A 25,713-nucleotide genomic window follows, 5' to 3' on the forward strand; every position below is an offset into this window, starting at 1 on the left:
AAAATCTAATTCCATACTTTACATACTTGAGTAGGAACCCTTTAATGAGCATTGAGAAGTATTCATGGGGCGTCTGGGTGCTGCGGGGGTTAAGTTCCTGTCCACCACCGCGGAGACTGGGGTTTTAATCCTCCGCGGATTTCAGCTGTTACAATTCCAAACATACAAAAAATACCGCTTTAATTACTTCTGTCCATATTAGTAGCTTAATGACTAGTATAACAATTCTATTGTCTTTTTATGTCCAAAGCATTTGTTTTTAAGTTCATAAAGCTAACTAAATGCATTTGAAATTAAATGAAAATGTTACTTTTTCAGGATTCCAATTCAAAAATAGCAAAAAGAAATCTGGATTCTAATTCAAAAATAGCAAAAATAGCAAATCTACAAGCTCAAAACGTGTCGACACGTTTTGAGCTTGTAGATCGGCTATTTTTGCTACTTTTGTGTGACAAAGAATGGCGAAGTACAGCATTAATTTACGAAAAATACGGAGGTGTCTACCCGACAGTATATGCAATGTGGCCCTCTGGAGTGAGAGTGGAAATATAGTGGCCTTCTACATCATCAAAGTTGCCCACCCCTGTCCTACAGGTTAGATGGGGGGACCGTTCAGCCAAGGCGCAAAACTGTGAAGAATAGCATGTTCCTCTGCATGCGTTACGCCCTCCAGGTATTACTCCTCACTGTCGGTCAAAAAGAAGCGCCCGGCGACCTTGCGTGTATCAGAGGAGACACATGGTTGTATAAATCCTACCCAAACTGTAGGGGTCAGCAGTAACAGGACTACATGAGAGGATTTGGTATAAGAACTAAACTGGGACTCTGAGAGAAAATGTATGAAAAAAACATTTATGAAAAATTACTCCTCACAGAGCGCTATGCTGAGATTCCCAATCACATGCATGTTGCTGTCCCAGCTGCTCCAGATTTGATTTCCCAAGGGTGAGTGCTTGTTTCACAGATTTGGAAGTCTCATCTTTCATTCTCGACATGCGTGTCTAAGGTTAATCCACTTCTACCTCAGAGGGGTCAGAATCGTCAACCTCGCCATATGTTTACTGCTCAACATAAAAACTGTCCAATGTTTAACAACCTCAATATGCCAGCATTAGACTCAGTTGAAGGGCAGGCCACGTTAGCAACTTGTTTGGCCCTTTCCACTTCATTACTACTGTGAATTTTAACTATTAGCCTACATTTAAGCTTGGGGAATTCTATAATATCTTTAATTCAGAATCAGAATCAGAATCAGAATCAGTTTTATTGTCACATCACAGGTTTACAAGGTAAAAAAGTGGGTGAAATTCTTTTTTGTACATCGTTCCCATCGCAACGTTAGTTTCCATAGAAAGAAGAGGGGGGGGGGAGAAGAAGAGGGTGGGGGGCAGGTGGGAAGGAGATCAAAAACAAGAGAGCAACAGAAGGCCAGACAAGTTATCTACATATTTACAAATTACCTGAGATAATAAATAAAACTAAAAAAACTAAACTAAGGTGCCTGAGCATAGCAGCAATGTATTGTACTGTGCATGTTATACTTATACTGTGCATGATAGACAAAGGACGTTAAGGTGCTTAAGGAGCACAATAAAAAGACCCAAAAAAAGTCAGTGCGTTATACAAGGGATTAAGGTGCAAAAGGTCAGTGCGTGTCCACCTAGAGTGGACTGACCCTAGTATAATCCGCATGTAGCTCCATGAGGGAGTGCAACAAAAAGTCATTTGTACCTGGTGTAGTCCACAGGTGTGTCCGAGGGGGGGGCTAAAGTCCAAGTCATTGTCCCTGGTATAATCCACAGGTGTGTTCAGGAAGAGCCAGAAAAGTCTGCGCCGCCTGCTGTCAGGCTGCTGAACTCCACAACGAAAAAAACAGCAACACACAAACACTTTGATCTTTGAATGAGCTCAGTTGCCACTTGCTTCTGTGGTGTTTGGCAGACAACTGACATTGACACACTGGCAGTAAATAAGTTTACCGACTCACAGAGCACAGCTGGTCATTAACCGTTAATATGGCACACCTGCGGGTGTGAACACAACATCTTAATTACGTTGTGTTATAAGTGGGTGCCTTTCAATAATATACCATCCCACTTGTCAATACCACTCTGCAACTAAGGCCATTAGAGCCAGCGCCTGTAAAAAGGTGGCAATCCTCTTTCTAAGCAAAGTCCCGCAAATACGCCGGCACCTTTGATCATTGATGAGTTGCTTTGTGCAGCACTTGAAGATGTAAGAGACAAGCAGAGTTTTATGACACCAAGGGAATAGTTCAGTGATGTGCTCTACGTGCAACTCCCATTGTTTGTCATCAGCAACATACCCATATCGAATACCCACTACTGTACACAGCCGAGAAGTTTATCATTTTATAGATCAACTCATTAACTTTTGTATCCATCACTTGATAACAGCTGCAAGTTGAATTAGAAAATCGTGCTCCTCAAAGCACAGATCTTCGCCAGGCTGGGTTGCCTAGCCAGGGCTGTATAAGTTGTGGGTTGCGGCCCTCAAGTCACGAGGAAACTGCATGGGGGGCATGGCATTTCTACGACATACTGTGCATCTTTACGCATTTGTGGCATCCCCTATGGGCAGAAGTGAACGTGCTTTTAGAGGTGCGCTCTATAGAGGCCCCTCAACGTTCAATTTGGGGATTATTGGATGTTGTGTTCAAGATATATGGTGTTTTTGTATGAAATAGGCCAAGTTTTATGGAATATCAAATATCATATTTGTGTTTGACAGTGTCAAACATGACCCATAAGATGATTTTTACCTAATTTGTTGAAAACATTTGGTGTGGGGTGTCTTCCTAGTCCTACTGGGAGCGTGCAAACAAAGTTTGATGCCAATCGGTCCGGCAGTGTCTGAGACGGACACACGGACACACAGACAGGGGCAAAACATATCTTGGCATGGCGGGTCGGGGGATAAATAAATTAAGACACCTGCAGAACGGAGGGCAACGATTTACACATGTACTGTAAGTTGTGATTGGAAAAAGTAGCCAACACAAGTGAACATTTATTGAGTCCCCGTGAATTTACATTATGCATAGTATGCATTCTTCTCTGCTCTAAAATGGTCCGCTCCAATTCTATGTCGCACAATGCCAACCTCGAAAGTAAGGCAAAGCCATTACACTACTTAAGAATTAAGATGGCCGGTAATTTGGTTTTAGAGTAATGAAGTCTATGCAGAACTTTTAATTGTGTTAACTGTTAACCACTATTGGCTGAGCAGTGAATTCAGGGCAAACGCTCATCCTATAAGTCCTCAGAGATCTTTGACTAATTCATTACGCTAAGCTCCTTTGAGTTTGGCAGTCAACAGCTCAATCTGATCATTGAAGAGGGATATAAATTGGGAAACTTCATTACTTTAATTTTCTTTCCCGTTATCCCCCAGTTATGAACAATAAACCAAATATGGACTTTTTCTGGGAAAGAAACAGTGTCATAATGCACCAGCCGAGTTCTTGATACTCAAGTTTAGTCTCTAAGGCAGTAAATGTCCCTGCATTGACTAACTATATTTTCTCAACTGGTTGGCATCTAAATGTCTCTTTAACAATTATACGATTTGGTTCTAAAACGACCCACCGCTTTCTAACAACAGACAGATATGGGTTTTTTTCCTTCACACCGAAGTTCATCTAACATTTTAAATTCAGCACTGTGAAATAAAAGTAAACCCTTATTCACAATTGGTCACATTAAAAGTATATTATACATTCTTTTTCAAGAATCGCTGCTAGGTAAAGTTAAGGTACAGTGCAATGTCACATGTCTTGTTTCAATTGAAAGGAATGCTGAGCACATATTAGGCCCAGGCCTATTACAAGCGATGATTTCACTGTTGTTATCACAACTGTGCTTTGAACACGTTCTGAGACATGAACTGAGTCCTGAGGTCGATTCCCAGCCGGCAAGACTTTACTGCATGTCACTCCCTTACTCTCTCTCCGTGTGTTCCGTCTCTCTACACTGTACATCAAGTAAAGGCTCCAAAAAGGCCCACAATGTATTAAAATAAATCAATGTTATGTCTTTTGGACAATTCCATTTCAAGTTCAAGATTATCAAAAGGCTACGACCTGTGGCTAAAAAAGAATCACCTGGGGAGAGGAGAGTCAGCGCAGCAAAGCCCAGCTGATCAAATTTGTTTAAACAACCTATGGGTAAACTGATCCGTTTTAATACACTTAAAAATTGTGTATTAGGCCTAGATCTTGAGCAAAGGGCGTCAGCTGGACACACTTCAATGTTTACCAGTAGGCTCTTTTGACGAGAGCAGTTGTGTAAGCCTAACTGCTAAATCGTTGTCGTGTGCATTGTTTAGCGAAATTAAATTGCCCTGTGAGAGATTATTAACGGCTGCCAATTTTAATCAGAACACTAGTAAATGACATCAATGTCAGATTAGCCAAAGCAAGTGTTCTCGTTTCTTGTTCCTCATCTAGAGGAACATGATGAATTGATGGAGTGAATATAATGACTTCATGGTGATGCATTTACGGTTCATCTAAACTCAATAGACTATCAGACATGCCACCCATTAGAATCTCACGGAGACCCCCAAGGCTGTCTGATTCACACAGTTGCGTGCGAGGCGGTGGAACTGATCATGGTGATAGATCGATCATCTTTTATGACATTATTTATGGTTAAATATCACATTAGCAAGAGTATTGAACAGAAAATAATGTATATTATGTCTAGCTTATCTTTAAGCAAACAATTCCAGCACGAGTGATAATGGTTTTAGCAAATAGAGTGTGGTCTATATAGTTTAAACCACATTTATTAAACATTTATTGCTCCAACTTGGGGCTTTAGGGATGAAATATAAAAAAAACATGTCCGGCATGTAGCATGAGTCCCCCATTACCTATTATTCATGTTCACATCAAGTTTCATGGGCAGTTTCATGGTCTCCAGCTTGGTGTCGGAGGAAGTACCATTTAGTGACAGCTGCTATACTATGTGGATTGGTCCACCATTGGTCCATCCATTGTCATGCTCTATGCAGGAGCCTAGGTATTAAAAAGAAATGAATAAAACAACTCTGCCTCAGCGGGATTTGCGGGGCGTTTTTGGTGGGTGTCCATAAGTAAGTTAATCTCATATTCCAGGAACCAGAACTTTTAGGAGAGATGGGCGGTTAGGACTAGAGACATTGACATCCGTGTTGCCACATTCTGAGAGAGATATAAGCAACCAGGTCTAGGAAAACAAGCCCAAAAGAACAGACTACGAGAACTTTAAACCTATATATATATATATATATATATATATATATATATATATATATATATATATATATATATATATATATATATATATACACATATACACACACACTCACTGTATACATCAGTTATTTGAAAATAGCCGAGCTTGTCGATCGGCTATTTTAAAACAAATCTTGAAATAAAATGTGGAACATTTGGAATATTTTATTTTTGAAACATTCTAACACCATAAAATCTGGTGCAGGGCTCCTTGTTGGCACAAAACATTTTCAGATGGGGGGGTTAGGGACAAATACATATTAATTTGGGGGTCCATGACATGAAAATATTTGAGAACCACTGGTTTAAATAATAATTAAAACATTTGGAAGCAAGCCCAAATAAGCAACCGAGTTCCAAGAAACAAAGTTGCTTATAATAAGCAGACATGGCAACACTGATTGACACACAATTAGGCTATGTTGTGCAGACTGGCAGCCCAGATTCCAATCAGACTGATTTGATCAAGTCTGCAATCGGATTTGCCTGCAGTCTGAACAAAGCCTTTTGTCTGATGGTATATATATATAACACTTGTATTGTTAGGCCAATACCTTTTTCTTTTTTACATCCTTTGTACACCTAATAACCCCCAATGTCAGATCCTCACTTAGGCTGCTCCTCGTCATGACTGAACCCTCCCCAGTGCATCAGAAATCACACAATGACATGCATTCTGGAGTGGATAATGTGGCTGTCAGGTCTGTCTCCGGGATGCTCACTATATACTGTATGTGCTCTGCCATAATAAGATAGAACACTAGATGGGATTTCATGAAAGCTTCTGTTTTCCAAAAAGATATTTGCAAGGCTTGTTTGTTGTTTGCTTTTCACTCTGGTTGTAGGGGGGAAGCAATCTAGCTGTGAATTCAAGTCTAACTCATACTTAGTCTAAATAAAATAAAGACGTTTAATGATAACCTTCTGATTGCCAACAAACTACTTATTTTGTACCGTTTTTCAAGGTAATGTAAATCACACAACAATTTAGCAGAGGTTTGCATCATTCAACAACATCACACAAATTACAATATTTTTTTGTTATTGGTATGACTGGTAATTGACGAGATAAGATAATTTAGTTGCGTCAACGGTATGCTGGCCAAACGTATTTATTGGGCCGATAAACAGAAATACTGTTTTAAAGGAAGACTTAAATTCTGTATAACCTGATACGCACAGCCTCTGGGCTAGATAACTCCTAGACAACATCAATGAATTTGGTCAGGATTATTTTGGAGCCGTTCAACACAGTGAAATCAATTGAGGACAGTTCTGCTTTGTTTGCAATTGGTTCAGCATTCCTTTACCCTTTTTTTTACATTTAACTTTTTATACTGTACTTTTTTGGTACTTTCTTATCCTGTGCAAACACAGCCTTAATTACCTACTGGCCCTGATAATGGGCACAGTTCAAGAATAAGCCCAGAGAAAATGTTTCAAGCAATAGGCCAAAATCTAATCTAAATCTAAAGGTTACATTTGACCAGTCTGGTATTGTGTCATTTCTTTGGTGAGGAGCTCTATTGTATGAAGTGCATTAACAGTAGAGTATTCAGAAATAGGATCACGACTCAAGCCCAGACACAGCTATACGATCACTAGTTTCACCCTAAAACCATTAAAAGGTTGATCTGAATTGGGAGGCAAGCCAGCTAATGTGCAATCATTTGCCAGTTTAGAAACATTTCAACAAGAGTTTGTGAACTTGAAGGAAACTAACAAGCCCCAATCCGCTGCCTCAGCGTATTGCGTTTCCAGAGAAGAGCATGGCTTAAGTTTATGTGACTCCTCTCACACGTTTGTCACATTGGGGTTTGTGCTCAGTCGGGAGTTGATGAACAAGATGCTGCGGGCTAAAACTCTGGACATATTTCTTCAGCTTCCAGTGCACTGATTGCAGCCCAATCACTCATGTGGGGGAAAATTGTCCATTCGGATTATTTACAAGATCGGAGAGCCGACTAGTCCTCTGTCCAAGAGGTTTTCCTCCCGTTTCTACTTCATTGATCGCTGCATTCAGCTTTTTCTGTTGCAACCAAAGAAATAATGATACAGAATGGATATTTCCATTCATAGCAATGCTGCGCATCTGTGTCAAACGCGGTAGAGGGAGTAATCAATCCATGGGAGCCTCCGTGACATGTTTCTTCCATATGAGGATGCATTGGTTATACGGCATCCATAGCAATAAGCGTAACTGGGTCCTCCGGTTGGTGACTGTGAGAAAACAACCATCGATACACTTGTATCTATGGTTGAGACAAAAAAAATCCATACCTCCCTAATGTAAAGCTGCAATCCGGAACTTCTTTGATGAATAAACCATTATTTTAACCAATCTGTAGAGTATGTAAATACAGTATAACTAGCATATCTACAGTGTTTGGAGGTGGTCTCCCTGCTCTTAAATTGATACATTTAGATGCCCAAGTGCAGCAAAAGCCCAATGTATCTTCCCTAGACCGGTGGTTCTCAACCTGTGGGGTCCCCAAATTATTTTGGGGGGTCCCCAGATGATTAGCTGCATGTGCAACATGGTTCTCTAAAAAATGTCCAATACATCCCTCCATCCAAATGATGCTCAACTAGAAGTAAAATTGCAATTGTCCACAAAAGTGTTAACAAGTTATGAATATGCATCCTGTGTTCTTCAGAGGCAGAAACAACATACAGTAAGCACTAATACTGCAAGTTATCACACCAGCAGAGCCAGAGGCCTCTATAGCCTTCACCATAGATATGAACAACATAATATGACGTGCTCTTCCGCAGTTAAAATTTGCACTTTACTGAAAGTCCTCTGAGGTGCCCACTTCAATTATGGCCCTTTCCATCTTTCAGGGGTCTGAATAAGTAGAGTCTGGCATATCTAGAAAGTATTACACCCCATGGAAAACCAGAGATACGCTCTTTGTTGCAACAGATGGCCCTTACATGATAAAAAAAACAAAACGTAAATGTTCAATGTAGATCAAGGTTAGGTTATGGCCTAACTCACTTCATCCGTCATAAAACTCCATTAAATAATGATGGGGAAGTGGCCAATGCTTTTGTAGGATCACAGAATTATGTTAAATCAGACACGTAACTCAATACCTACCCCTTCATATTAGAAAATGTACCAGCTTCCAAAACCATGCAGTCATGTACTCACTAGTAATTTCTTTTGTTTTTTATTGATGGAACTATTACCTACCTACCTATTTTCTTGTATTGGTCTTAGTGTATTGTATTTTGTAGTTATGTCCCCTGCCCAGGGACAGCAGATGAAAATGAGCATGTAGTTAACTGGCGCAGTTTTTCTTTTAATTCCCCTGCTAAATAAGCAATACAGAAAAACCTAAAAAAAACTGACATTCTAAATTTCATAAGTTGGCATGGTGAAGCAGGCCCTCTCTGAAACAGGATACGAATTAGGCTACGGTATATCATAGGAGACATAAGACAGACTATAACCACCAATCATTCAGGACGTTAACAAGTGGGCATATTTAGTGGGGGTTTATGCTAGAAAATGTCATGTGAGAAACACTTCTTGTTGCATGGAAAAAAGGGGGTCAGTCAGTAATGTTAACCAATCTCATGGAACATAATGCAATAAAATCAAGCATCCCTACGAGATCTGTTAATTTTTGGTTTGGCCCATACAGATGTAGCTATCAAGGCTGAGAACCCTGGACAATACGTTTTGGGAGTGTATTTTGTCTGGGTTCTCTGACGTTTGTTAGCACACTATCATCTGTTTCCAGAAAGAAAGAAAAAAAAGGCTGCCAGGCTGCAGGACTTCAGCACTAAGCCAATTGATCTTTGCTATATCCAAACTGTGCTGGAAATGTGCAGTTTATAACTGATAAGCATCAGTTTACAGCATACAGCTCAATGTGAGGCTGGGCAGAGCACCTTAATCTTGATTAACTAATGGGTTTAAGGGTATTCAGTCGGGTAAACAACCAGAGGAAATTATGGCGAGTGAGTGGTAATACACGGGATTGGTATGAGGACATGCCAAACTTTCTTTCAGTTGACATACCGCAATGTGTGAGACTTTGTGTAAGAGCAGCACTGGTTGGTTTGTCCAACAGTGAAAAGTGACATTGTTCTCTCTGTAAATTGTCAGGGACAGGGTCTCTGGGCGTTAACAACTCATGGAATGATAGTCTGCCTTGGGAGTCTATCTGGTTATCTGTCTGGGGAATCTAGATCTGAGCTCAACACAAAAATGATACGTAGCTTGCGAGGTTAGTTCAGGCAGTATATACTCGAGAGGTTACACTGCTCGTTACTATGTGGGTGTGTAGTGTTATACATACAAGACCCATACGTCATACACTGACGTGGTGGCAATCAGCTGACCAATTGGGCGGGTTATTTAAGCTCACCTAAATCTGTGTTCCTTCCGCTCTATGTGTTCCTGGTTTGTTGTTATGCGGCTGTTTGATCCCAGCACCACCAGTGGGCTCTGCTATTGGTTCTGTTCCCCATGGGGTGTTATTATTGTCTAATTGTGCTGAGCAGGGAGAAATATGTAGCAGAGCCTGAACGCCAAGATAAAATATTACATCCACACTTGTTTTCTCATTATAATATATAATATTGGTTCAATCTATTTGTTCTATAATATTGGTTCAATCAATTCTTGAGTTATATGACTGAACTAAAATTAATTTTCTGAAGAAATTCAGTTCATAAGGAGATTTATCAAGAGGTCTTGGCTTGCACTCTCCGAATCTGCATAGGATACACCCACACACACTTTAAGCAATGAAAGCAAAATAGCAACATAGTCATTATAGTTAATTGATAGCCATTAAAGCCATGTCCTTTGGTATAGAATTGTGTGCTTTCATCATGGGGTACATGAAAATTAAACTACTGATTAAATGGTGTGCCAGGCCAAGTGTAGATGTTGTGAACAACTGGTATGCGTGTGCCTTTCAGAAAGAAAAAGCCACTAAGCCCTGGAGCCATCAGTAGGGGTCTTGCACATCACGCCACATGTGAAGGAAGCAGTGCTTCACAAAAGGTTCCTTTCATCACTTAAGGACATCCTCACAATCCAGTCTACAATGTGCATCGCAGCAGCCAAAATACACACCAATGTCAAAGTGCTTTAAATGCATTACGCTTGCAAAACAATATAGGTCAGAGCATAAATTGATACAAAATACTTAGCAGGATTTCAAAATGTATTAAAGCCAGGTATGGCCGATTCAAATAATTAGCATGACGTGAAAAGACTATCAGAGACCAGGTCATGTGGAAGAGTGTAATGGAGTGGTGCTCCCATCTTTATGGAACTCCCGTCCCGAGTCTCACGCACTCTCGTTTCCCGTGGAATGATGCACTGCTGCACAGGCAGACCGTGATGGGAATCAAGCATGTTTTTAAACACCTTCCAGCATCTGCCAATAAAACTTGCAAAACTCTCAATCAACATTAGCCCAAAACAATAAAGGCGTTACAATAACCGAGCAAAACTTCCATTACTTCAGCCAATACTAGGTTATCTAGTCAAATATGCCATCAAAAGATATGAAAACAGGCTATATTGTAGCCTACTTTATAGCCACTTATATTGATGCCATAATTGGTTTCACTTTTAATTTAGCAGTGCACCACTAAATTAGTCTCAGTGTGAGTCATAGAAAACATCATAACAGTATGGAGATGATGGTTTCGTTTAACCAAATGCAAATTGATTAGACTAGAACATGACAATTGGACTGTGACTCTGCTGTTGTTTAGTCTGTCCTCTGCCCATCGACTATTGTGTAGTACATGGCGTGTTTGCCAAGTCATGGTTTGAATGTAGTTGGCACGCTTCCCAGCACAGACCTAAGCCACGTTATGCAACTGACAGCAAAAGAATCCTATGTTTTGCTTAATCACTACATTTGTCACACCTGGCCCACTGTTCACCCGTTAGTCATAATCCATTAAATCTAGTCATCAAGGTTTACTGCGTTATTTTGTCCCCTGCAGGCAGTTTTATAAACAGGTATGTGCCCACTGCCTCCCGTGCTAATACTTGTCATATAGGCGGCACTGGTGCCCCCGTCAGGACTAAAGAAATACAAAATATATTATATTCCTCACTGAGAATGCTAGTACTACTGATTGTTCAGGATGTGTTTTGCCATTCAAGAAATCTCTGAAATAGGGTCTAACTCTAAACTTTCACTCTCCAGGTATGGAGAGTGCTTTTTTTCTCCCCCATATATTTTCATGATAAAAAAGTGCGTATCGTATCGTATCGAAATCGTATCGAAGTTGTATGCCCAATAATAAGCTGATACACCCCTAGTGTGTGTATATAGATATACCGTATAATTATATATATATATATATACCGTATATCTAGGTGTGCCCTGGGATTTTTTGGCTATGCCAGGTGTGCCTTGGCACAAAAAAGGTTGATATACACTGCTCTAATAAGCTTATGCTTTATTGTCAAATATTCCATCACTAAGTTAAGATATGAAATATCAGGCCAAGAACATATGAAGGGGTGAGAATAATAGGAGTCATTCAAACACCTAATTTCTCTGGAGCAAATCTTAAAAGTCGGCAATATTGCAGTTTCATGCCGGGGATATTCTGCTCAACTGTTCCATCCATCAAATACACTCTCTCTTGAGATTTCCATTACTTAGCAAGTAGACATATGAGAGTGACATGGAGACAGAGTGGTTAAAACTATTTGGGTGAGTGCAGATGTGCGCGCGTGGTTTGTGTGCCAGCGTGCTCTGTGTGTGCAAGCGTGCTGTGTGTGCAAGCGTGCTGTGTGTGTGTGTGTGTGTGTGTGTGTGTGTGTGTGTGTGTGTGTGTGTGTGTGTGTGTGTGTGTGTGTGTGTGTGTGTGTGTGTGTGTGTGTGTGTGTGTTCCTCTCCTAGATCATCTGAGAAACACTTCAGTGGGAACAGGCCATGTGCCAAATCTCTTGGTGAAATTACTTCTTACAGCTGTGCCTGCATTGTCCCGGAAGGTGTGTCTGCCAATATTAAACGACATTGCCCACTGCACTGCCTTTAGAGGAATAAGTCTAGAGATAATATTATGTAGGATGCAGTATTGCTGGTTTGCATTCATGGCAAAGCCCTAAAACCATGTATGTTATCATGCAGTACATGCTTACTTGCAGTACATGTTTACTTTAGTAACGAGAGCAGTAGAAGCGAGACAATTAAATTACAATAAATATAGGATAATAATAATATTATTCTTTTTTTCTTAAAGTTTGAGAAAATAGCCATTAACATTCATGCTGTAATATGGGCAGTTTCTATCTGTGAGAGGCAGAGTTAAATGTAGCCTATGTAGGCCTATAGATTATTCAAAACTTTTCATGTCAAATTGTTCTGTACAAGGTGTGGCTAAGCAATGCAGATCATGTAGAATGTGTTTTATGAGTTGGCTTTGTGCCACATTGCCGGGATCATATGTTCCGTTTAAAGTAAATGTATATAGACTCCACCAGTCCACCTAATAGAAACAAAGCAAAGGCAGCACGGTTGGTTCTACAACTCAGCTTGCCCCCATACGATTATAGTTGCAGGCAGCAATTGGTTGGTGCTGCATTCATGATCTGCGTTTTGTGTTCAAGATTAAAAATACAAGGGCACATCACCAATCAATCAATCAATCAATCAATCATCTTTAGGATTTATTGCTTTTAAACCCATTTACCATTTTCTATTTCTGGGCTGGGGGCAAGGCATTGCATTATTATAGTCCTATCCTATTATCCCACCACCAAAGACACTGTAAAATAATACTTCGGAGTATGAGTTAAGGAAATTCAAAATTTTCTCTATAAAAGCCTGTGTGTGTGCGTGCGTGTGAGTGCGTGTGTCCATTTTCGTAACGCAGATCTGCTAGTGACTGTCTGACTAAGGACATAAGCTATAGATGGGTTTCCGCGCGACGTCATCACAGAGCAGAGTGTGCGATCTGCGCATGCGGGAGGTAGAACGACCCGGAAGTGCCATTCACTCTATTGTTATTTTCGGGATTTAGATAGGCATAATGCTGCTATTATAGGCATAATAGGCATAATGCTGCTATTATATACAGACAGATCCAACTTCCGACAAATCATTTTTATTGAGTAAAGAAGATATTACAAACTGCATCATTTAATCTACTTTCATTAAACCCGGTGAAGACCATTTATTTTATCAATGTGCAATGGCCAGAGCTGCTGCGGGTAATAGCGCCCTCTACAGGCTCTTCCCTCCACTGCGCGCGCATCATCCTCTCATGTTTACCAACGGGAAACCCATCTATACGGTAACCAGAAGTCTCGCCCCAAAACACACTCGCCCCCCAGCGGTTCTTGTATTCTTGCATTTGTTTTACTGAGAATAAGGTTAGGTTTAGGCTTTTCCTGAAAAATGACTGTCATATCATGACAGTCATGGCGGAACTTCAACCTGGTTTTGGCACTTTTATCCATCCAGAATTTTAACCCCGATCGATGGCCAGTTTCTCCAAATGTTCTCAATATGCTTTCAACTACGCTACCCTGTCGGTTGGGAGGGGTACTGCACTGTGATAAATTACAACTCTATGACAAAATGGCCTCCGATCGGATTAAAATACTTTTTATTGAACAATATGAAAGATACAGGTACTTAGACCCACCCGTTTCAACTTATTACATCTGTGGCCATGGGGTAAGCACTTTATATTTGAAATCTGAACGTAGATGTACGGGTTGTAAATTGTAAATGGAGAAAGTGCCAAAACCAGGTTGAAGTTCCGCCATGGCGCTTGTGACAGACGAGCGTCATGTAAACCATGGCTAGGTTTAGGCATAGTTTTACTGGGGTTACGTTTAGGAATAAGGTTAGGTTTAGCCAGGCATAGGTTACTGTGGTTACGTTTAGGAATATGGTTAGGTTTAGGCATAGTTTACTGAGGTAAAAAGTCAAAGTGTCGCCCCCCCCCCGGAACTGTTTACTGTACATATTTTTACTTTCAATTTCTGCCCATTCATATGATGTTCACTGTACATATGTTTACGTTTCGATTAAATTAGAACAAAGGACCCCAATGGAAACAAGCCATAGTGCTTTCTTGTGCTCGTCTTTGCTAACTGTTAATAAAGTATTCAATCAATCAATCAAAAAAAAAGATTACGTTTAGGAATATCTGGTGGCAACCGTTCCGAGGTCGCCGGATTTGCCCCGGGGGGGCGACTGTGTTTTGGGGCGAGCGTTTTGGTATTCAGCTATACCACTGCAGCTGCATGTCTTACCAGACATTTGGCACCATCCTTCCAATGCAACACAATGATCAAAGCCTATGGTCCACTCCACTGCCCCCCATGTGTATCTGTAGGCTACAGAAGGGTTTATGGACACTCACCATTTGGTAGAAACGCCACACACAGCATCAGGACAGCTCCTCTGCAACACCGTGCACCTGCCATCGTGTACAAATCCCCAGATGTGTGTAAATCCAGCCGTGAATCGGGAATAAATCTCTCTTCACAACATATAGCCTCCTTCCTTCCTTCCACGCGATGCTATGGCAGCAGTACTTCCACGATCTGAAGTTGTTGGACAATGCGCAATATTAGATCTTCTCGGTGTGAGTGTGTGTGTGAGTGCGTGCGCGCAAGCGCGCGGTGGGAGTGCGTCTTGCCCCAGTCGTATATAATATACTCCCGGTATTGTAATATAGATGATCGTCCAATATAATTGACCGGGTAGACGTAAGGCTTCGCTGAAGGAGGTTTGAGAAAGTTACAGGTCTCTCTCTCTCTCCAGCTCGATCCTCCCACTTATCCCTCTCTAAACGGTCTTGAGATGAGAGGGGGTCTACAAGGGGTGGTCCAGGTCTTGAGATGAGAGGGGGTCTACAAGGGGTGGTCCAGGTCTTGAGATGAGAGGGGGGTCTACAAGGGGTGGTCCAGGTCTTGAGATGAGGGGGGGTCTACAAGGGGTGGTCCAGGTCTTGAGATGAGGGGGGGTCTACAAGGGGTGGTCCAGGTCTCTAAATGGTCTAGAGATGAGAGGGGGGCAAACAAGGGGTGGTCTAGGTCTCTAAATGGTCTTGAGGTGAGAGGGGTTCCCAGGGGTGCTCCAGGTCTGTGGAATTCGATGGTCGCACAAAATCAATGCAGACATAAATGACAGGCGCCCACCTTTAAACACGGCGGAATCCTCGTCCCCAAAGGCTTGCTGCTGCAGCCCACTCGAAATGAGATGAGGACCGAAAGAATTCAGAAAAGCCGCTTCACATTGATTTAGTCCCGTACATGGAGTACCACCATGGCTGTAACGAGACCCACACAAGGAGAATTTAAAAAAAACAATGAAACACTGGCGTTAATGAAAAGGTGAAAAGGCGAGCCGACGGTCCGCGATGTTCGCAGAGATTGCGTTGTGTTTGTTGTAGCTCATCGGCAGCATGTCCTTTTCCTTATGAATTACTTTAGGAGTCCGATCCACACATCACACAGCGCCAGTAAGTGACAAATGTAAATGCAATCTTATGCCAGACTGTGCAAAAGCTGCTTACAAAAACACGCCACGGGGGTTACAAAACTAAACAAAACATTTAACACTCTTTTCTGTCTCGAATAGCCCGTCAATACTTCCCACGGCGGCGTTGATCACGGTGATTTCCCCCCGATTTGCATGACTTCCCACTGAGAAGCGATAGACTCACTCCAAAAAGAAGTTCCAGGTTCGTGTTGTATGGCAGATAGATCAGATGGATCAGCCTCTCTATAAAGAAAGTCTTCGCACAGATTGAAAGAAAAAATCTCGGTCACAGCTCACTGGAGCATCGCCGTTATTAGAGTCCAAGAAGCCTTCATTTCATCCTGCTTTACTTCATTTGGTCCTTCAAGGGTGGATCAACTTCTTCAACCACTGTCTGTCTTCTTTCCCCCGGTGGGTATGTAGGTGTGTGTGTGTGTGTGTGTGTGTGTGTGTGTGTGTGTGTGTGTGTATTGTTCAGTGTGCGCTGCACTACAGCCTCTCCGTCCTCCTCACTGTGTAGCCCACGCTCCTCAGTCTGAACATTTTCATGCACAGCTGAAAGTGGGCATCATGAACAAAAATGAATCACGTGACAGGCCTACCCTCATCACAGACCGTGGCTGACGCGTGCATACGTTAAGGGCAGTGGTGGGGGAAAAGTACTCTTTTTTTGTTTTACTTAAGTAAAAGTATGAAATAAAGAAATTATCCTACAAGTAAATTTGTCCGGAATTCAAAATTGGCTTGAGTAAAAGTACAAAAGTATTGGTATCAAAATGTACTTAAAAAGTACCAAAAGTAGAAAGTACTCATTATGCAGAATGTCCCATTTCACAAGTTTTCAAATGTATAACATTTATAAAAATCCTATGAAAATAGCAGATCTATAAGCTCACAATGCCTGTGCATCACAACGCATTTTGTAATAATTACAAAACATTAACCACTTCAGCCCTATACATTTTGGCCATTTGAAAATAGCCGATCTACAAGCTCACACTGCCTTGCATCACAACGCATTGTGAGCTTGTAGATCGGCTATTTTCAAATGGCCAAAATGTATAGGGCTGAAGAAGTGGTTAATGTTTTGTAATAATTACAAAATCTACAAAGTAACTAAAGTTTTCAAATAATTGTGGAGTAAAAGTACAATATTTGCCTCTGATATGTAATGGAGTAGAAGTAAAAGTATTGAAAATTGGAAATACTCCAGTAAAGTAAAAATAAATACCCTCAGAATTGTACAAGTATGCTGCCCTGCCAAGGTAAAGAAATCACTGAAAATGGGTTTAAAAGTGATTCAACTGGTCAGCCAAATGAGATATCGGCATATAAGTGTTACACTAATTTTACATCTGTTCTTGAGGTAATTGTTTATCCCCCAAAATCACAAAGGCTAATTTGACCTTTGGGATACACAAATAAGTCGTGTCCAAAAACGTAGTTACTGCACTTTACCTTGGCAGGGCAGTATGGTATTTGAGTAAATGTACATAGTTACTTTGCACCACTGGTACTTGGAGCACTTTTTCCCCGATCTTCACCAAATCTCTTCACCGAAAATAGCCAATCTGTGAGCTTGACTGTAGATCTGCAATTTTTTGCAGACCTCAGAATAGGTTCAACGTAAGTGGTTAAGCGTTCACTCACAATATTGGTCCTCAACGACGTGAACAGTGTCTGGACTGTAGAGGGCGCTGTGTTCAACTTGAAGCCTGCTCAACCAACGCCAGAGGCAGAGGCAATTATTTGTTGAAATGCCAATAGAACATTTACAACTATAATTGAAACAATTTCGTGCTCGCTCACTGGGAAATTGGGGAAATTGAGCCAAATATGTGACATGTGACATTATTGAAACGTTATTTGCGTGCATGCAAAGCTTGACAGTTATTAATGCGGTATTAATAGCCTATTAGATAGGCTATGTATGCAGTATCGAAATTGGCCCTATTTCAATCAGCCGGAATGTAATTGACAATAATTGGCATATACAGTACCTTAATTTGGCTCACTGTGCATCATTGCACAAATTGTGCATTATTGCAATTATTTATCTTCAAATAAGTACAGTGGTCATAATAAACGACAAAAAGCCTAGAGCAATACGATTAAATGTGCATACAACAAAACATTGATTTAAAAAATGCCATCCATCTGATGTGAAATTAGCATCCGACTATGTGGTAACCAAAGCAGCAGCAGAGAGAACAGCAAACAAATGACTTAACTAACATTAAAAAAGCAATATCCTGCAATAGAAATATTGCCAAAACATTCAAGCTAGCTTGTGTCATGGTGTTCTTTAGTGCTTAATAAGTGTTTTATCAGCATGTTCTCTTTCTCTGCTTCTTTTCTTGACATGTACTTGTCAGTGTAGGTGTGAGCTGAATTGTTAATTGGATAGGATCCCCATTAATCAACAGCTTTTTAAATTATTGCATGTTCACATAAAAACAAATAAAAGACAACGTAATAATGCAGAGCACATTATAGCTGTATTATGAGAGGAAATCGTTTGCTGCAGGTTGTTTTCCATAAAAGCCTTTGCACAAAAAGTGCTGTTCTTGTTTGACCTTGTAAAAGACGTTTTTTTGCTTATTTTTGTTTACGATTATCAGTGGTGGAAAAAGTACTCACATTTTTTACTTAAGTAAAAGTATCAATACTGCAACGTAGAAACGCGACACGTTATGAGCTTGTAGATCTACAAGCTTGTAGCTTCTCGGCTATTTTCAAATAGCCAAAGTTTAAATAGGGCTGAAGTGGTTAATGTATGTTTTGTAATAATAATTCAAATCTACAAAGTAACTATAGTAACAAAAGTTTTCAAATAATTGCACTGGAGTAAAAAGTACAATATTTGCCTCTGAGATAGTAGTGGAGTAGAAGTAAAAATATTGAAAATTGGAAATACTCCAGTAAAGTAAAAAAAATACCTCAAAATGTACTTAGTTACTTTCCACCACTGATGATTATATAAACCTCAGTGGTCTCAAGGCTGGCAATAAGAGTGCTGCACATCTCTGTAGCCATCCACTGCTCTCTCCTGGCCCTATCTGATGCCATCACTCAGGAAGACACACTCTGTGTTTTCTATAAAAGGGAGGGACAGAATCTTGTATCTCGGATGTCATCAACTCACCTTTTAACAACTCCCTGAATAGAGTCAGTGGTACACTACTGGTGCTGAAGAATGACAATTCTTGTCAACAGCATGCACAAAAAAAAATCAATGCTGACATCAAAACTACCTGAATCTGAAGTTGTTTTTGTGTTCTAACAAATGCCACTGTTTTTGAGAGGTCCTTAGAAGTTTATGTCACGGGACAATGCTTTCAAGCATATTGATTATTTCGGATGATCTCAAGAAAATGCTTAAAAATCCACTCTAAAATGGTACCAATGGAATGTGTACCTGTTGCGCTGTGGCCATTGACTTGTTTGCGTTGTTTTGCAGAGCTGGACCCAAGAAACCTTTCCTGAACCTTATTGATAAATGCACTCTTTCATATGTCTTTATAAACTAATTCTGTCAATATACCACTGTCCAGCATTGCCACTAAACCACCACTAACCCCTTTTAAGATGCCAGAGTTCTCTGAGCAGTCAGTCTTATTAAGCCACCTTGACAGCAAAGCCAAACATCATTTTACAGTCTGACATTGAACCTTCCTTCGAGTTGAGCAGCAGTGTTTACTCCCCAGAATAATAATAATAATTTATTGCCGACCAGTTGAGATGAGATTTTTCCCATTTTATGTCCTAAAGTCTTCACCCTGATCTTTTCCACTAAACACCAAAAGGCATTTACCTCAGTTATGTTAACAATGAACAAATAAGAGAACCTTGAATTAGATTCAAAATATTGTAGACACTTGGCTCTAAGCCAGACTTTTTATACCTTTTTACATTAAATAAACATTTTTAAATATCAAACAAATAAACACATTTTGTTCCAGATTTTCTCTACCTGTTGTGTTTTTTTTAAACTGTGGGTACATTATGTAGGCCTAAATGCTAGTAGATACTGCTTGTTGAATTTATTTTAGAAAAGGCACTAGCTTTGTACATGTAGCCTACTTTGCACTTGTGTATAATAATAGGATTTAAATTTGACAGGAGACAACATTTTCTCCACTTAGCCAGGTATATCGGTCAACCGTTTTAGTCAAAGGAACACTTCACCTATTTTCAACCTTATCTTCGTATAAAAGAAGCTACTGTTATTGCATTAATTAAGAAATATATACAGTATATATTTGTATATAACTTGAAATTGCCACATATTATTTAAGTGGACAAATTTTTTGTCCACCTCTGACTCTGAGACATAGAGCGTGGAGACAGAAACGGTACCATCCTATAGTAAGCATTAGTGAGGAGGACCCATGTATGTGAAAAGGGTGAAATGTTCCTTTAATTGTGTTGTCGTGGTACACTACCGTCCCCAATCATAGTAAGCACATAAAATATACGTTACTTACTTACAGCACATATTCTGTTGTTTTGCAGCTAACCCCCAAGTGTGTTTAGAGAGAACAACAATGTGATGTAAACAAATCATCTCTCAAAACAGCATTTGTGCCACAAACTGTGGCAATTAAAGTGAAAGACTTATTAAATTTGATTTTAAAAAAAGATTTCTAGGAGAGACAATGTCATTTATTTACTCACTGAACAATGTGTCATACTAATTAACTAGGTGAGAAAGTTGCCAGAGTGTACATTTAAAGGGTAAGAACACTTTGGTAGAGGCTTGGGTTGTGTAGTTACCTTGCCATGATGTAACTCCAAAGGTGGGCAAGAAATACAAAATAATTGCTCCATTGATTAGAAATTGATAATTCAAAATATGCTCCTCATTGACTTACATTGTACGGTAAAACAGCTCTCAAGTCACTCTTTTAGCACATAAATGAACGCAAACAAAGTTGATTCAGACAATATAGAACATCACCGAACCCAGTACTGTTTCTTTTTAAATAAAAATGTCATGCTATTTTTACTAAGTAGAAAACCTGGACTGGATCCGCGGATCCAGATCTTCAAATAGTAAAATCAACAGGAAGTTGACATTTAAAAAAAAAAAAAAAACAGTACTGGGTTTGGTGATGCTCTATATTGCCTGAATCAGCTATGTTTGGGTTCATTTATGTGCTAAAAGAGTGACTTTGAGAGCTGTTTTACCGAACAATGTAAGTCAATGAGGAGCATATTTTGAATTATCAATTTCTAATCGATGGAGCAATTATTTTTGATTTCTTGCCCACCTTTGGGGTTACATCATGGCAAGGTAACTACACAACCCAAACCTCTACCAAAGTGGTCTTACCCTTTAACAACTAAAAGTATGCTATTATTATAGGCAACTTTTGCTTATTTGGAGTAGAGAGAGGGAGCAAGAGGTGGAGGAGAAGTAAAAGTATCAATACTGCAATGCAGAAATACTCTGTTACAAGTTTCAAAATCTGCTTGAGTAAAAGTACAAAGGTATTGGTATCAAAATGTATTTAAAGTACCAAAAGTAGAAAGTGCTTATTAGGCAGAATTCACAAGTCCCATTTCCCAAGTTTTCAAATGTATACAAATCTTTTGAAAATAGCAGATCCACAAGCTCACATTGTGAGCTTGTAGATTGGCTATTTTCAAATGGCCAAAATGTATATAGGGCTGAAGTGGTTAATGTCTGTTTTATAATAATAATAAAAATCTACAAAGTAACTAGTAACTAAAGTTTTCAAATAATTGTAGTGGAGTAAAAGTACAATATTTGCCTCTGAGATGTAGTGGAGTAGAAGTAAAAGTACAGAAAATTTGAAATACTCCAGTAAAGTAAAAATACCTGAAAATTTTACTTAAGTTACAGTACTTAAGTAAATGTACTTAGATACTTTACACCACTGGAGGGAGCAAGAGGAGCCATTATGTGGTCAACATACCGTACTCATCAACTTGAATGGATGCATGAGTTTCAAAAGGCCTATAAATCACTTTGACGTTAAAAGCCCACAACATTAGATAAGTTAGATACCAGCCATTGATTTTCACATTGGTATCACTCATGAGATATTAGCACAGCAGGGGGGAATTGACAGATCCTAGGATGTAATAGGAGGACTTACCACTTAATAGCTAATGTAATCCTTCTCCAAAGTTATACTCCAGGGACACTGGGTCTATTTCAGTGTTTTACATTGTCTCTTAGCACTCAGGCACTGGACAAATGATAGGCAGGTAGGCAAACATATGTGACAGATGAACATATTCTTTAATTACGGCTGATCAAGAGGCAGTGTCTTCATGTTATTCTTTATCCGATGTCTCTGCACCACACAAATAAGGTCCCATATACCACACACACACACACACACACACACATTGTTGATCATTGTGATGCATTTAATGTCATGGCATGCCATTGAAACGAATCCCTTTGAATCTTGTCTCTTGACAGGTAGTTGTCAGTTTTCAGTTACTTGTCAGTTTTCAGTTACTTGTCAGTTTTCAGTTACTTGTCAGTTTTCAGTTACTTGTCAGTTTTCAGCTTGTTCTCAGCTCCTGATATTTGGTGGCCTTGCTGTGTCTAAGCACTTTGTATTTGTGGTGGCTGCCAGTTCCTGGAGGAGGTTGAAAAACATGTGACAGAGTGTATCAGAACAACTATAGACAGGCTCTACTACGATGATCCCACAGAGACTTGTGACAAGAAGCTTCTTTAGTGAGCACAGTCTGGTCAGCTGCTGACTGTGGGACATTGAAGAGAGAGGTCTTTCTCTGGACAGGGAAGAGCTGATGATTGTTTTTCTCACCCTATAATGGTGGAACATGATTGTCTGTCAGATGTGTTAGTGAATGGCACAGTGTATATCATGCCAGTGCCTGTCAGACCACCCATTAAGAACTATGGACACTAGGCCCAATTTGTCTCCAAATTGGGCCTCTCATCGACAGCCACTCCAGCACCACCACCTTAGTTCTGGTGGTGCTTACTACTGTAGCTCTAACACCAGCACGGGCAAATTTCAAATATGCTCTTGGAAATTAACAACCATTTCCAAACCCAGAGTTATAGACCCATCCAGGTCTGTTTTGCATACATATCAATATGATTATACATCAGAAAAGGTATTTCAAGTCAGGTATTTCAAAACACTGAATAATCTTCTTTCAAACAGTGACATTAATACGTCCTTTTACCTTAAAACAAAAGGACAGAGGAAAAAGCCCATGCAGTGAATGAGTGATTAGAAAAGTAAAATCAAACACATTAATTGAACGATTACCGCAAGTGATGATATCATAGGAAGAGTTTGATTATTCTCTTGCTGAGTTTAGTCCTGACAATTTGTGAAACCTTGTGAACGCAATATCTTAGGAGGGCATTGATGGAGTTTCATGACATTTGGCACAAATGTCTGCTTGGATTCAAGGATTAACTGATTAGAAGTACAGTAGATGGTGTGTGTGTGTGTGTGTGTGTGTGTGTGTGTGTGTGTGTGTGTGTGTGTGTGTGTGTGTGTGTGTGTGTGTGTGTGTGTGTGTGTGTGTGTGTGTGTGTGCGTGCGTGCGTGCGCGTGTGTTGTTTTTCGCTCTCTCTCTGTTGGCATTGGTCTCTCCCTCTCTCTTGCCATTCCTGTCTCTCTCTATGCCTCTCCAATCCATGTGTCTGTTCCTCTCTCTTCACTGGCATCCATCTCTCCCCTTATGAAATATGGATATGGAGTTTGCTCTCAAACGGATATTTCACTTTCGATTACAGCTTCTAAGTTGCTTGATTTAGTGTTTAGATATTTGATATTCATTTTTTCAGACAGGCCCCCTTCTATACAAACCCATTGTAACTTCTAACTCCATTGAGCAGTGGCTCAGGGGTAGAGTGGCCGGGTAGAGTGAACTGGAAAACCGCAAGGTTCCCAGTTCGATCCCGGGCTGGGGCGCTCCCCTAGAGTTAGTGTCGAAGTGTCCTTGAGCAAGACGCTGAACCCCTAATTGCTCCCGATGAGCAGGTTGGTGCCTTGCATGGTTTCCTCCGCCATCGGTGTATGAATGTGTGTGTGAATGGGTTAATGGCACAATCAATGTAAAGCGCTTCGGATAGAAGCGCTATATAAATGCACCATTTACCATTATAACCATGATAGATTCATCAAAAACACCCGTCCTTGGCTCTGGTGACTGATAAGGTCCTTCTAATATTTGAAGGGCCGTGCTTTTTCAATTACTTTTTTAATTCATTTTATTTTATTTATTTACTTATTTTAGCACAGGTCTCCGCCAGGTCAGGTAGGTTATCGTGGCCTCCTGGTGGCGCTATAATGTGAAAAGCGTGGCATTTCTTCTTAGACCTTTGATGGCAATTGGACGCTGCATTCATGATTTGAGGCATTTTGTTCCAAAAATGTGTTTTGTTAAATTAGACCTGTTGGTGGCGCTATAACAGGGCAATGTGGAAGGGTGGCATTTCTTCCTCATTGTAGTGCAAATGTGTGAGCAAACTTTCACCGCAATCGGACCCGGCGATGATTTGCGGCATTTTGTTGAAAGCGGGCCACTCCTGCAAGCTTTAGATGTCAATCTTAGCCAATCAGGATGGAATATGAAAAACAGATCCATCTTGATCACATGACTATAGAGATCATGTGTACCGATTTGAGTGAGATTTGGATACAATCTGAAGGAGTAATATCCAAAAATGTGTTTTACATAAGTCGGCCTCCTGGTGGCGCTATAAAAGGCAGATGTGAAAAATGCAGGGCAAACATGTTTCCTTGGCCTCTAGGGAGTGCACATACAAAGTTTTACACAGATCGGTGCAATTATAGGTAAAAACACGAATCGGCCTGTTATAGCGCCACCATGAGGCTGATTTGAAAAATGTCAAGTGGCCTTTCTTCCTCAGCCTAGTGGGAATGTTTGTGCAAAATTTCATGCTGTGTTCATGATTTGAGGCATTTTGTTCAAAACGAAGCACTCCTGCAAACTTTGGAAACTATTCTTAGCCAATCAGGATGGAATATGAAAAATCTGAAAGACCCGTTTCGTTTAATGACTATAGAGGTACTGTTTACCGATTTGCGTGACGTTTGGACAAAATCCGTAGGAGTAGCCTACTGTCAAAAAATGTGTTTTGCAAAAAGCGGCCTCCTGGTGGCGCTATAACAGGCCCATGTAAAAAATTTCTGAATTGGCATCCAGGGAGTGTGTGTGCAAAGTTTGGCTGCGATCAAGCCAACGGTGCCAGAGATTAGCTGGTCACAGACGGACGGACGGACGGACGGGCGGACGGGGTGCAAAACATACTCTCTCGCCATGCCTTACGGCCTGGCGGAGACAATAAATGAAAAAAGGAATTGAAAACAAAGAACAAAAAAAAAACACAGCCCTCACGCATTAGAAGGGCAATATCAGTCACCAGAACCAAGGCCTGGTGTAAACAATGATGATGAATATCAAATATCTTAATATTGAATCAAGCAACTTAACAACTGTCTGGGGTGCTCACAAAAGCCAGAGTAGGCTAGAGGTTAAAAAGACCCCAAACATGTTTGAAAGTGAAATATCGCAAAATATCGCTTTAATGTTGGCACACAAAGCATACTTTGGAGTTTAGACTCCATTATTACACGTCCCACAATACTGTAGATGTAGCCTACCATAGAATTGAACTTGACTTCTCCTAACATGAAACTGATGAAAGTAGTCAAAATAAAATCAGACTAGTCTTGTTTCTGCTTTGTGTGCAGTGTTTTCCTGCCAACCAACTGACAAATATTATTAGGAGATTAGGCTACTATTGAGAACTGAATACAGAGTTGTTTAGCTTTGATGCTATCTGATTGTGGCAGCATTTTTCACTTGCCTGGCTCTACTTAAAACACCCATTCCATTCCTCTGTTCCGGAATAATTGTCCTATG

At 40.3% G+C, this 25,713-nt stretch overlaps 1 protein-coding gene across 1 annotated transcript in view; it reads right to left on the bottom strand.

The window, feature by feature from the left end:
* The window catches only part of tmem132e (transmembrane protein 132E), a 461,493-nt gene extending 446,253 nt beyond the window's left edge, over nucleotides 1–15,240 (bottom strand). Inside the window, exon 1 of the mRNA XM_080436344.1 lies at nucleotides 14,672–15,240. Within this exon, the coding sequence (XP_080292470.1) occupies nucleotides 14,672–14,735 (64 nt within the window). The 5' untranslated portion in view covers nucleotides 14,736–15,240. The remainder of the gene's footprint in view (nucleotides 1–14,671) is intronic.
* Nucleotides 15,241–25,713: the final 10,473 nt, after the last annotated feature.

The sequence above is a fragment of the Gymnoscopelus braueri genome (genome assembly GCF_963280865.1).
Source record: "Gymnoscopelus braueri genome assembly, chromosome: 8".
NCBI classification, from domain to species: Eukaryota; Metazoa; Chordata; class Actinopteri; order Myctophiformes; family Myctophidae; genus Gymnoscopelus; species Gymnoscopelus braueri.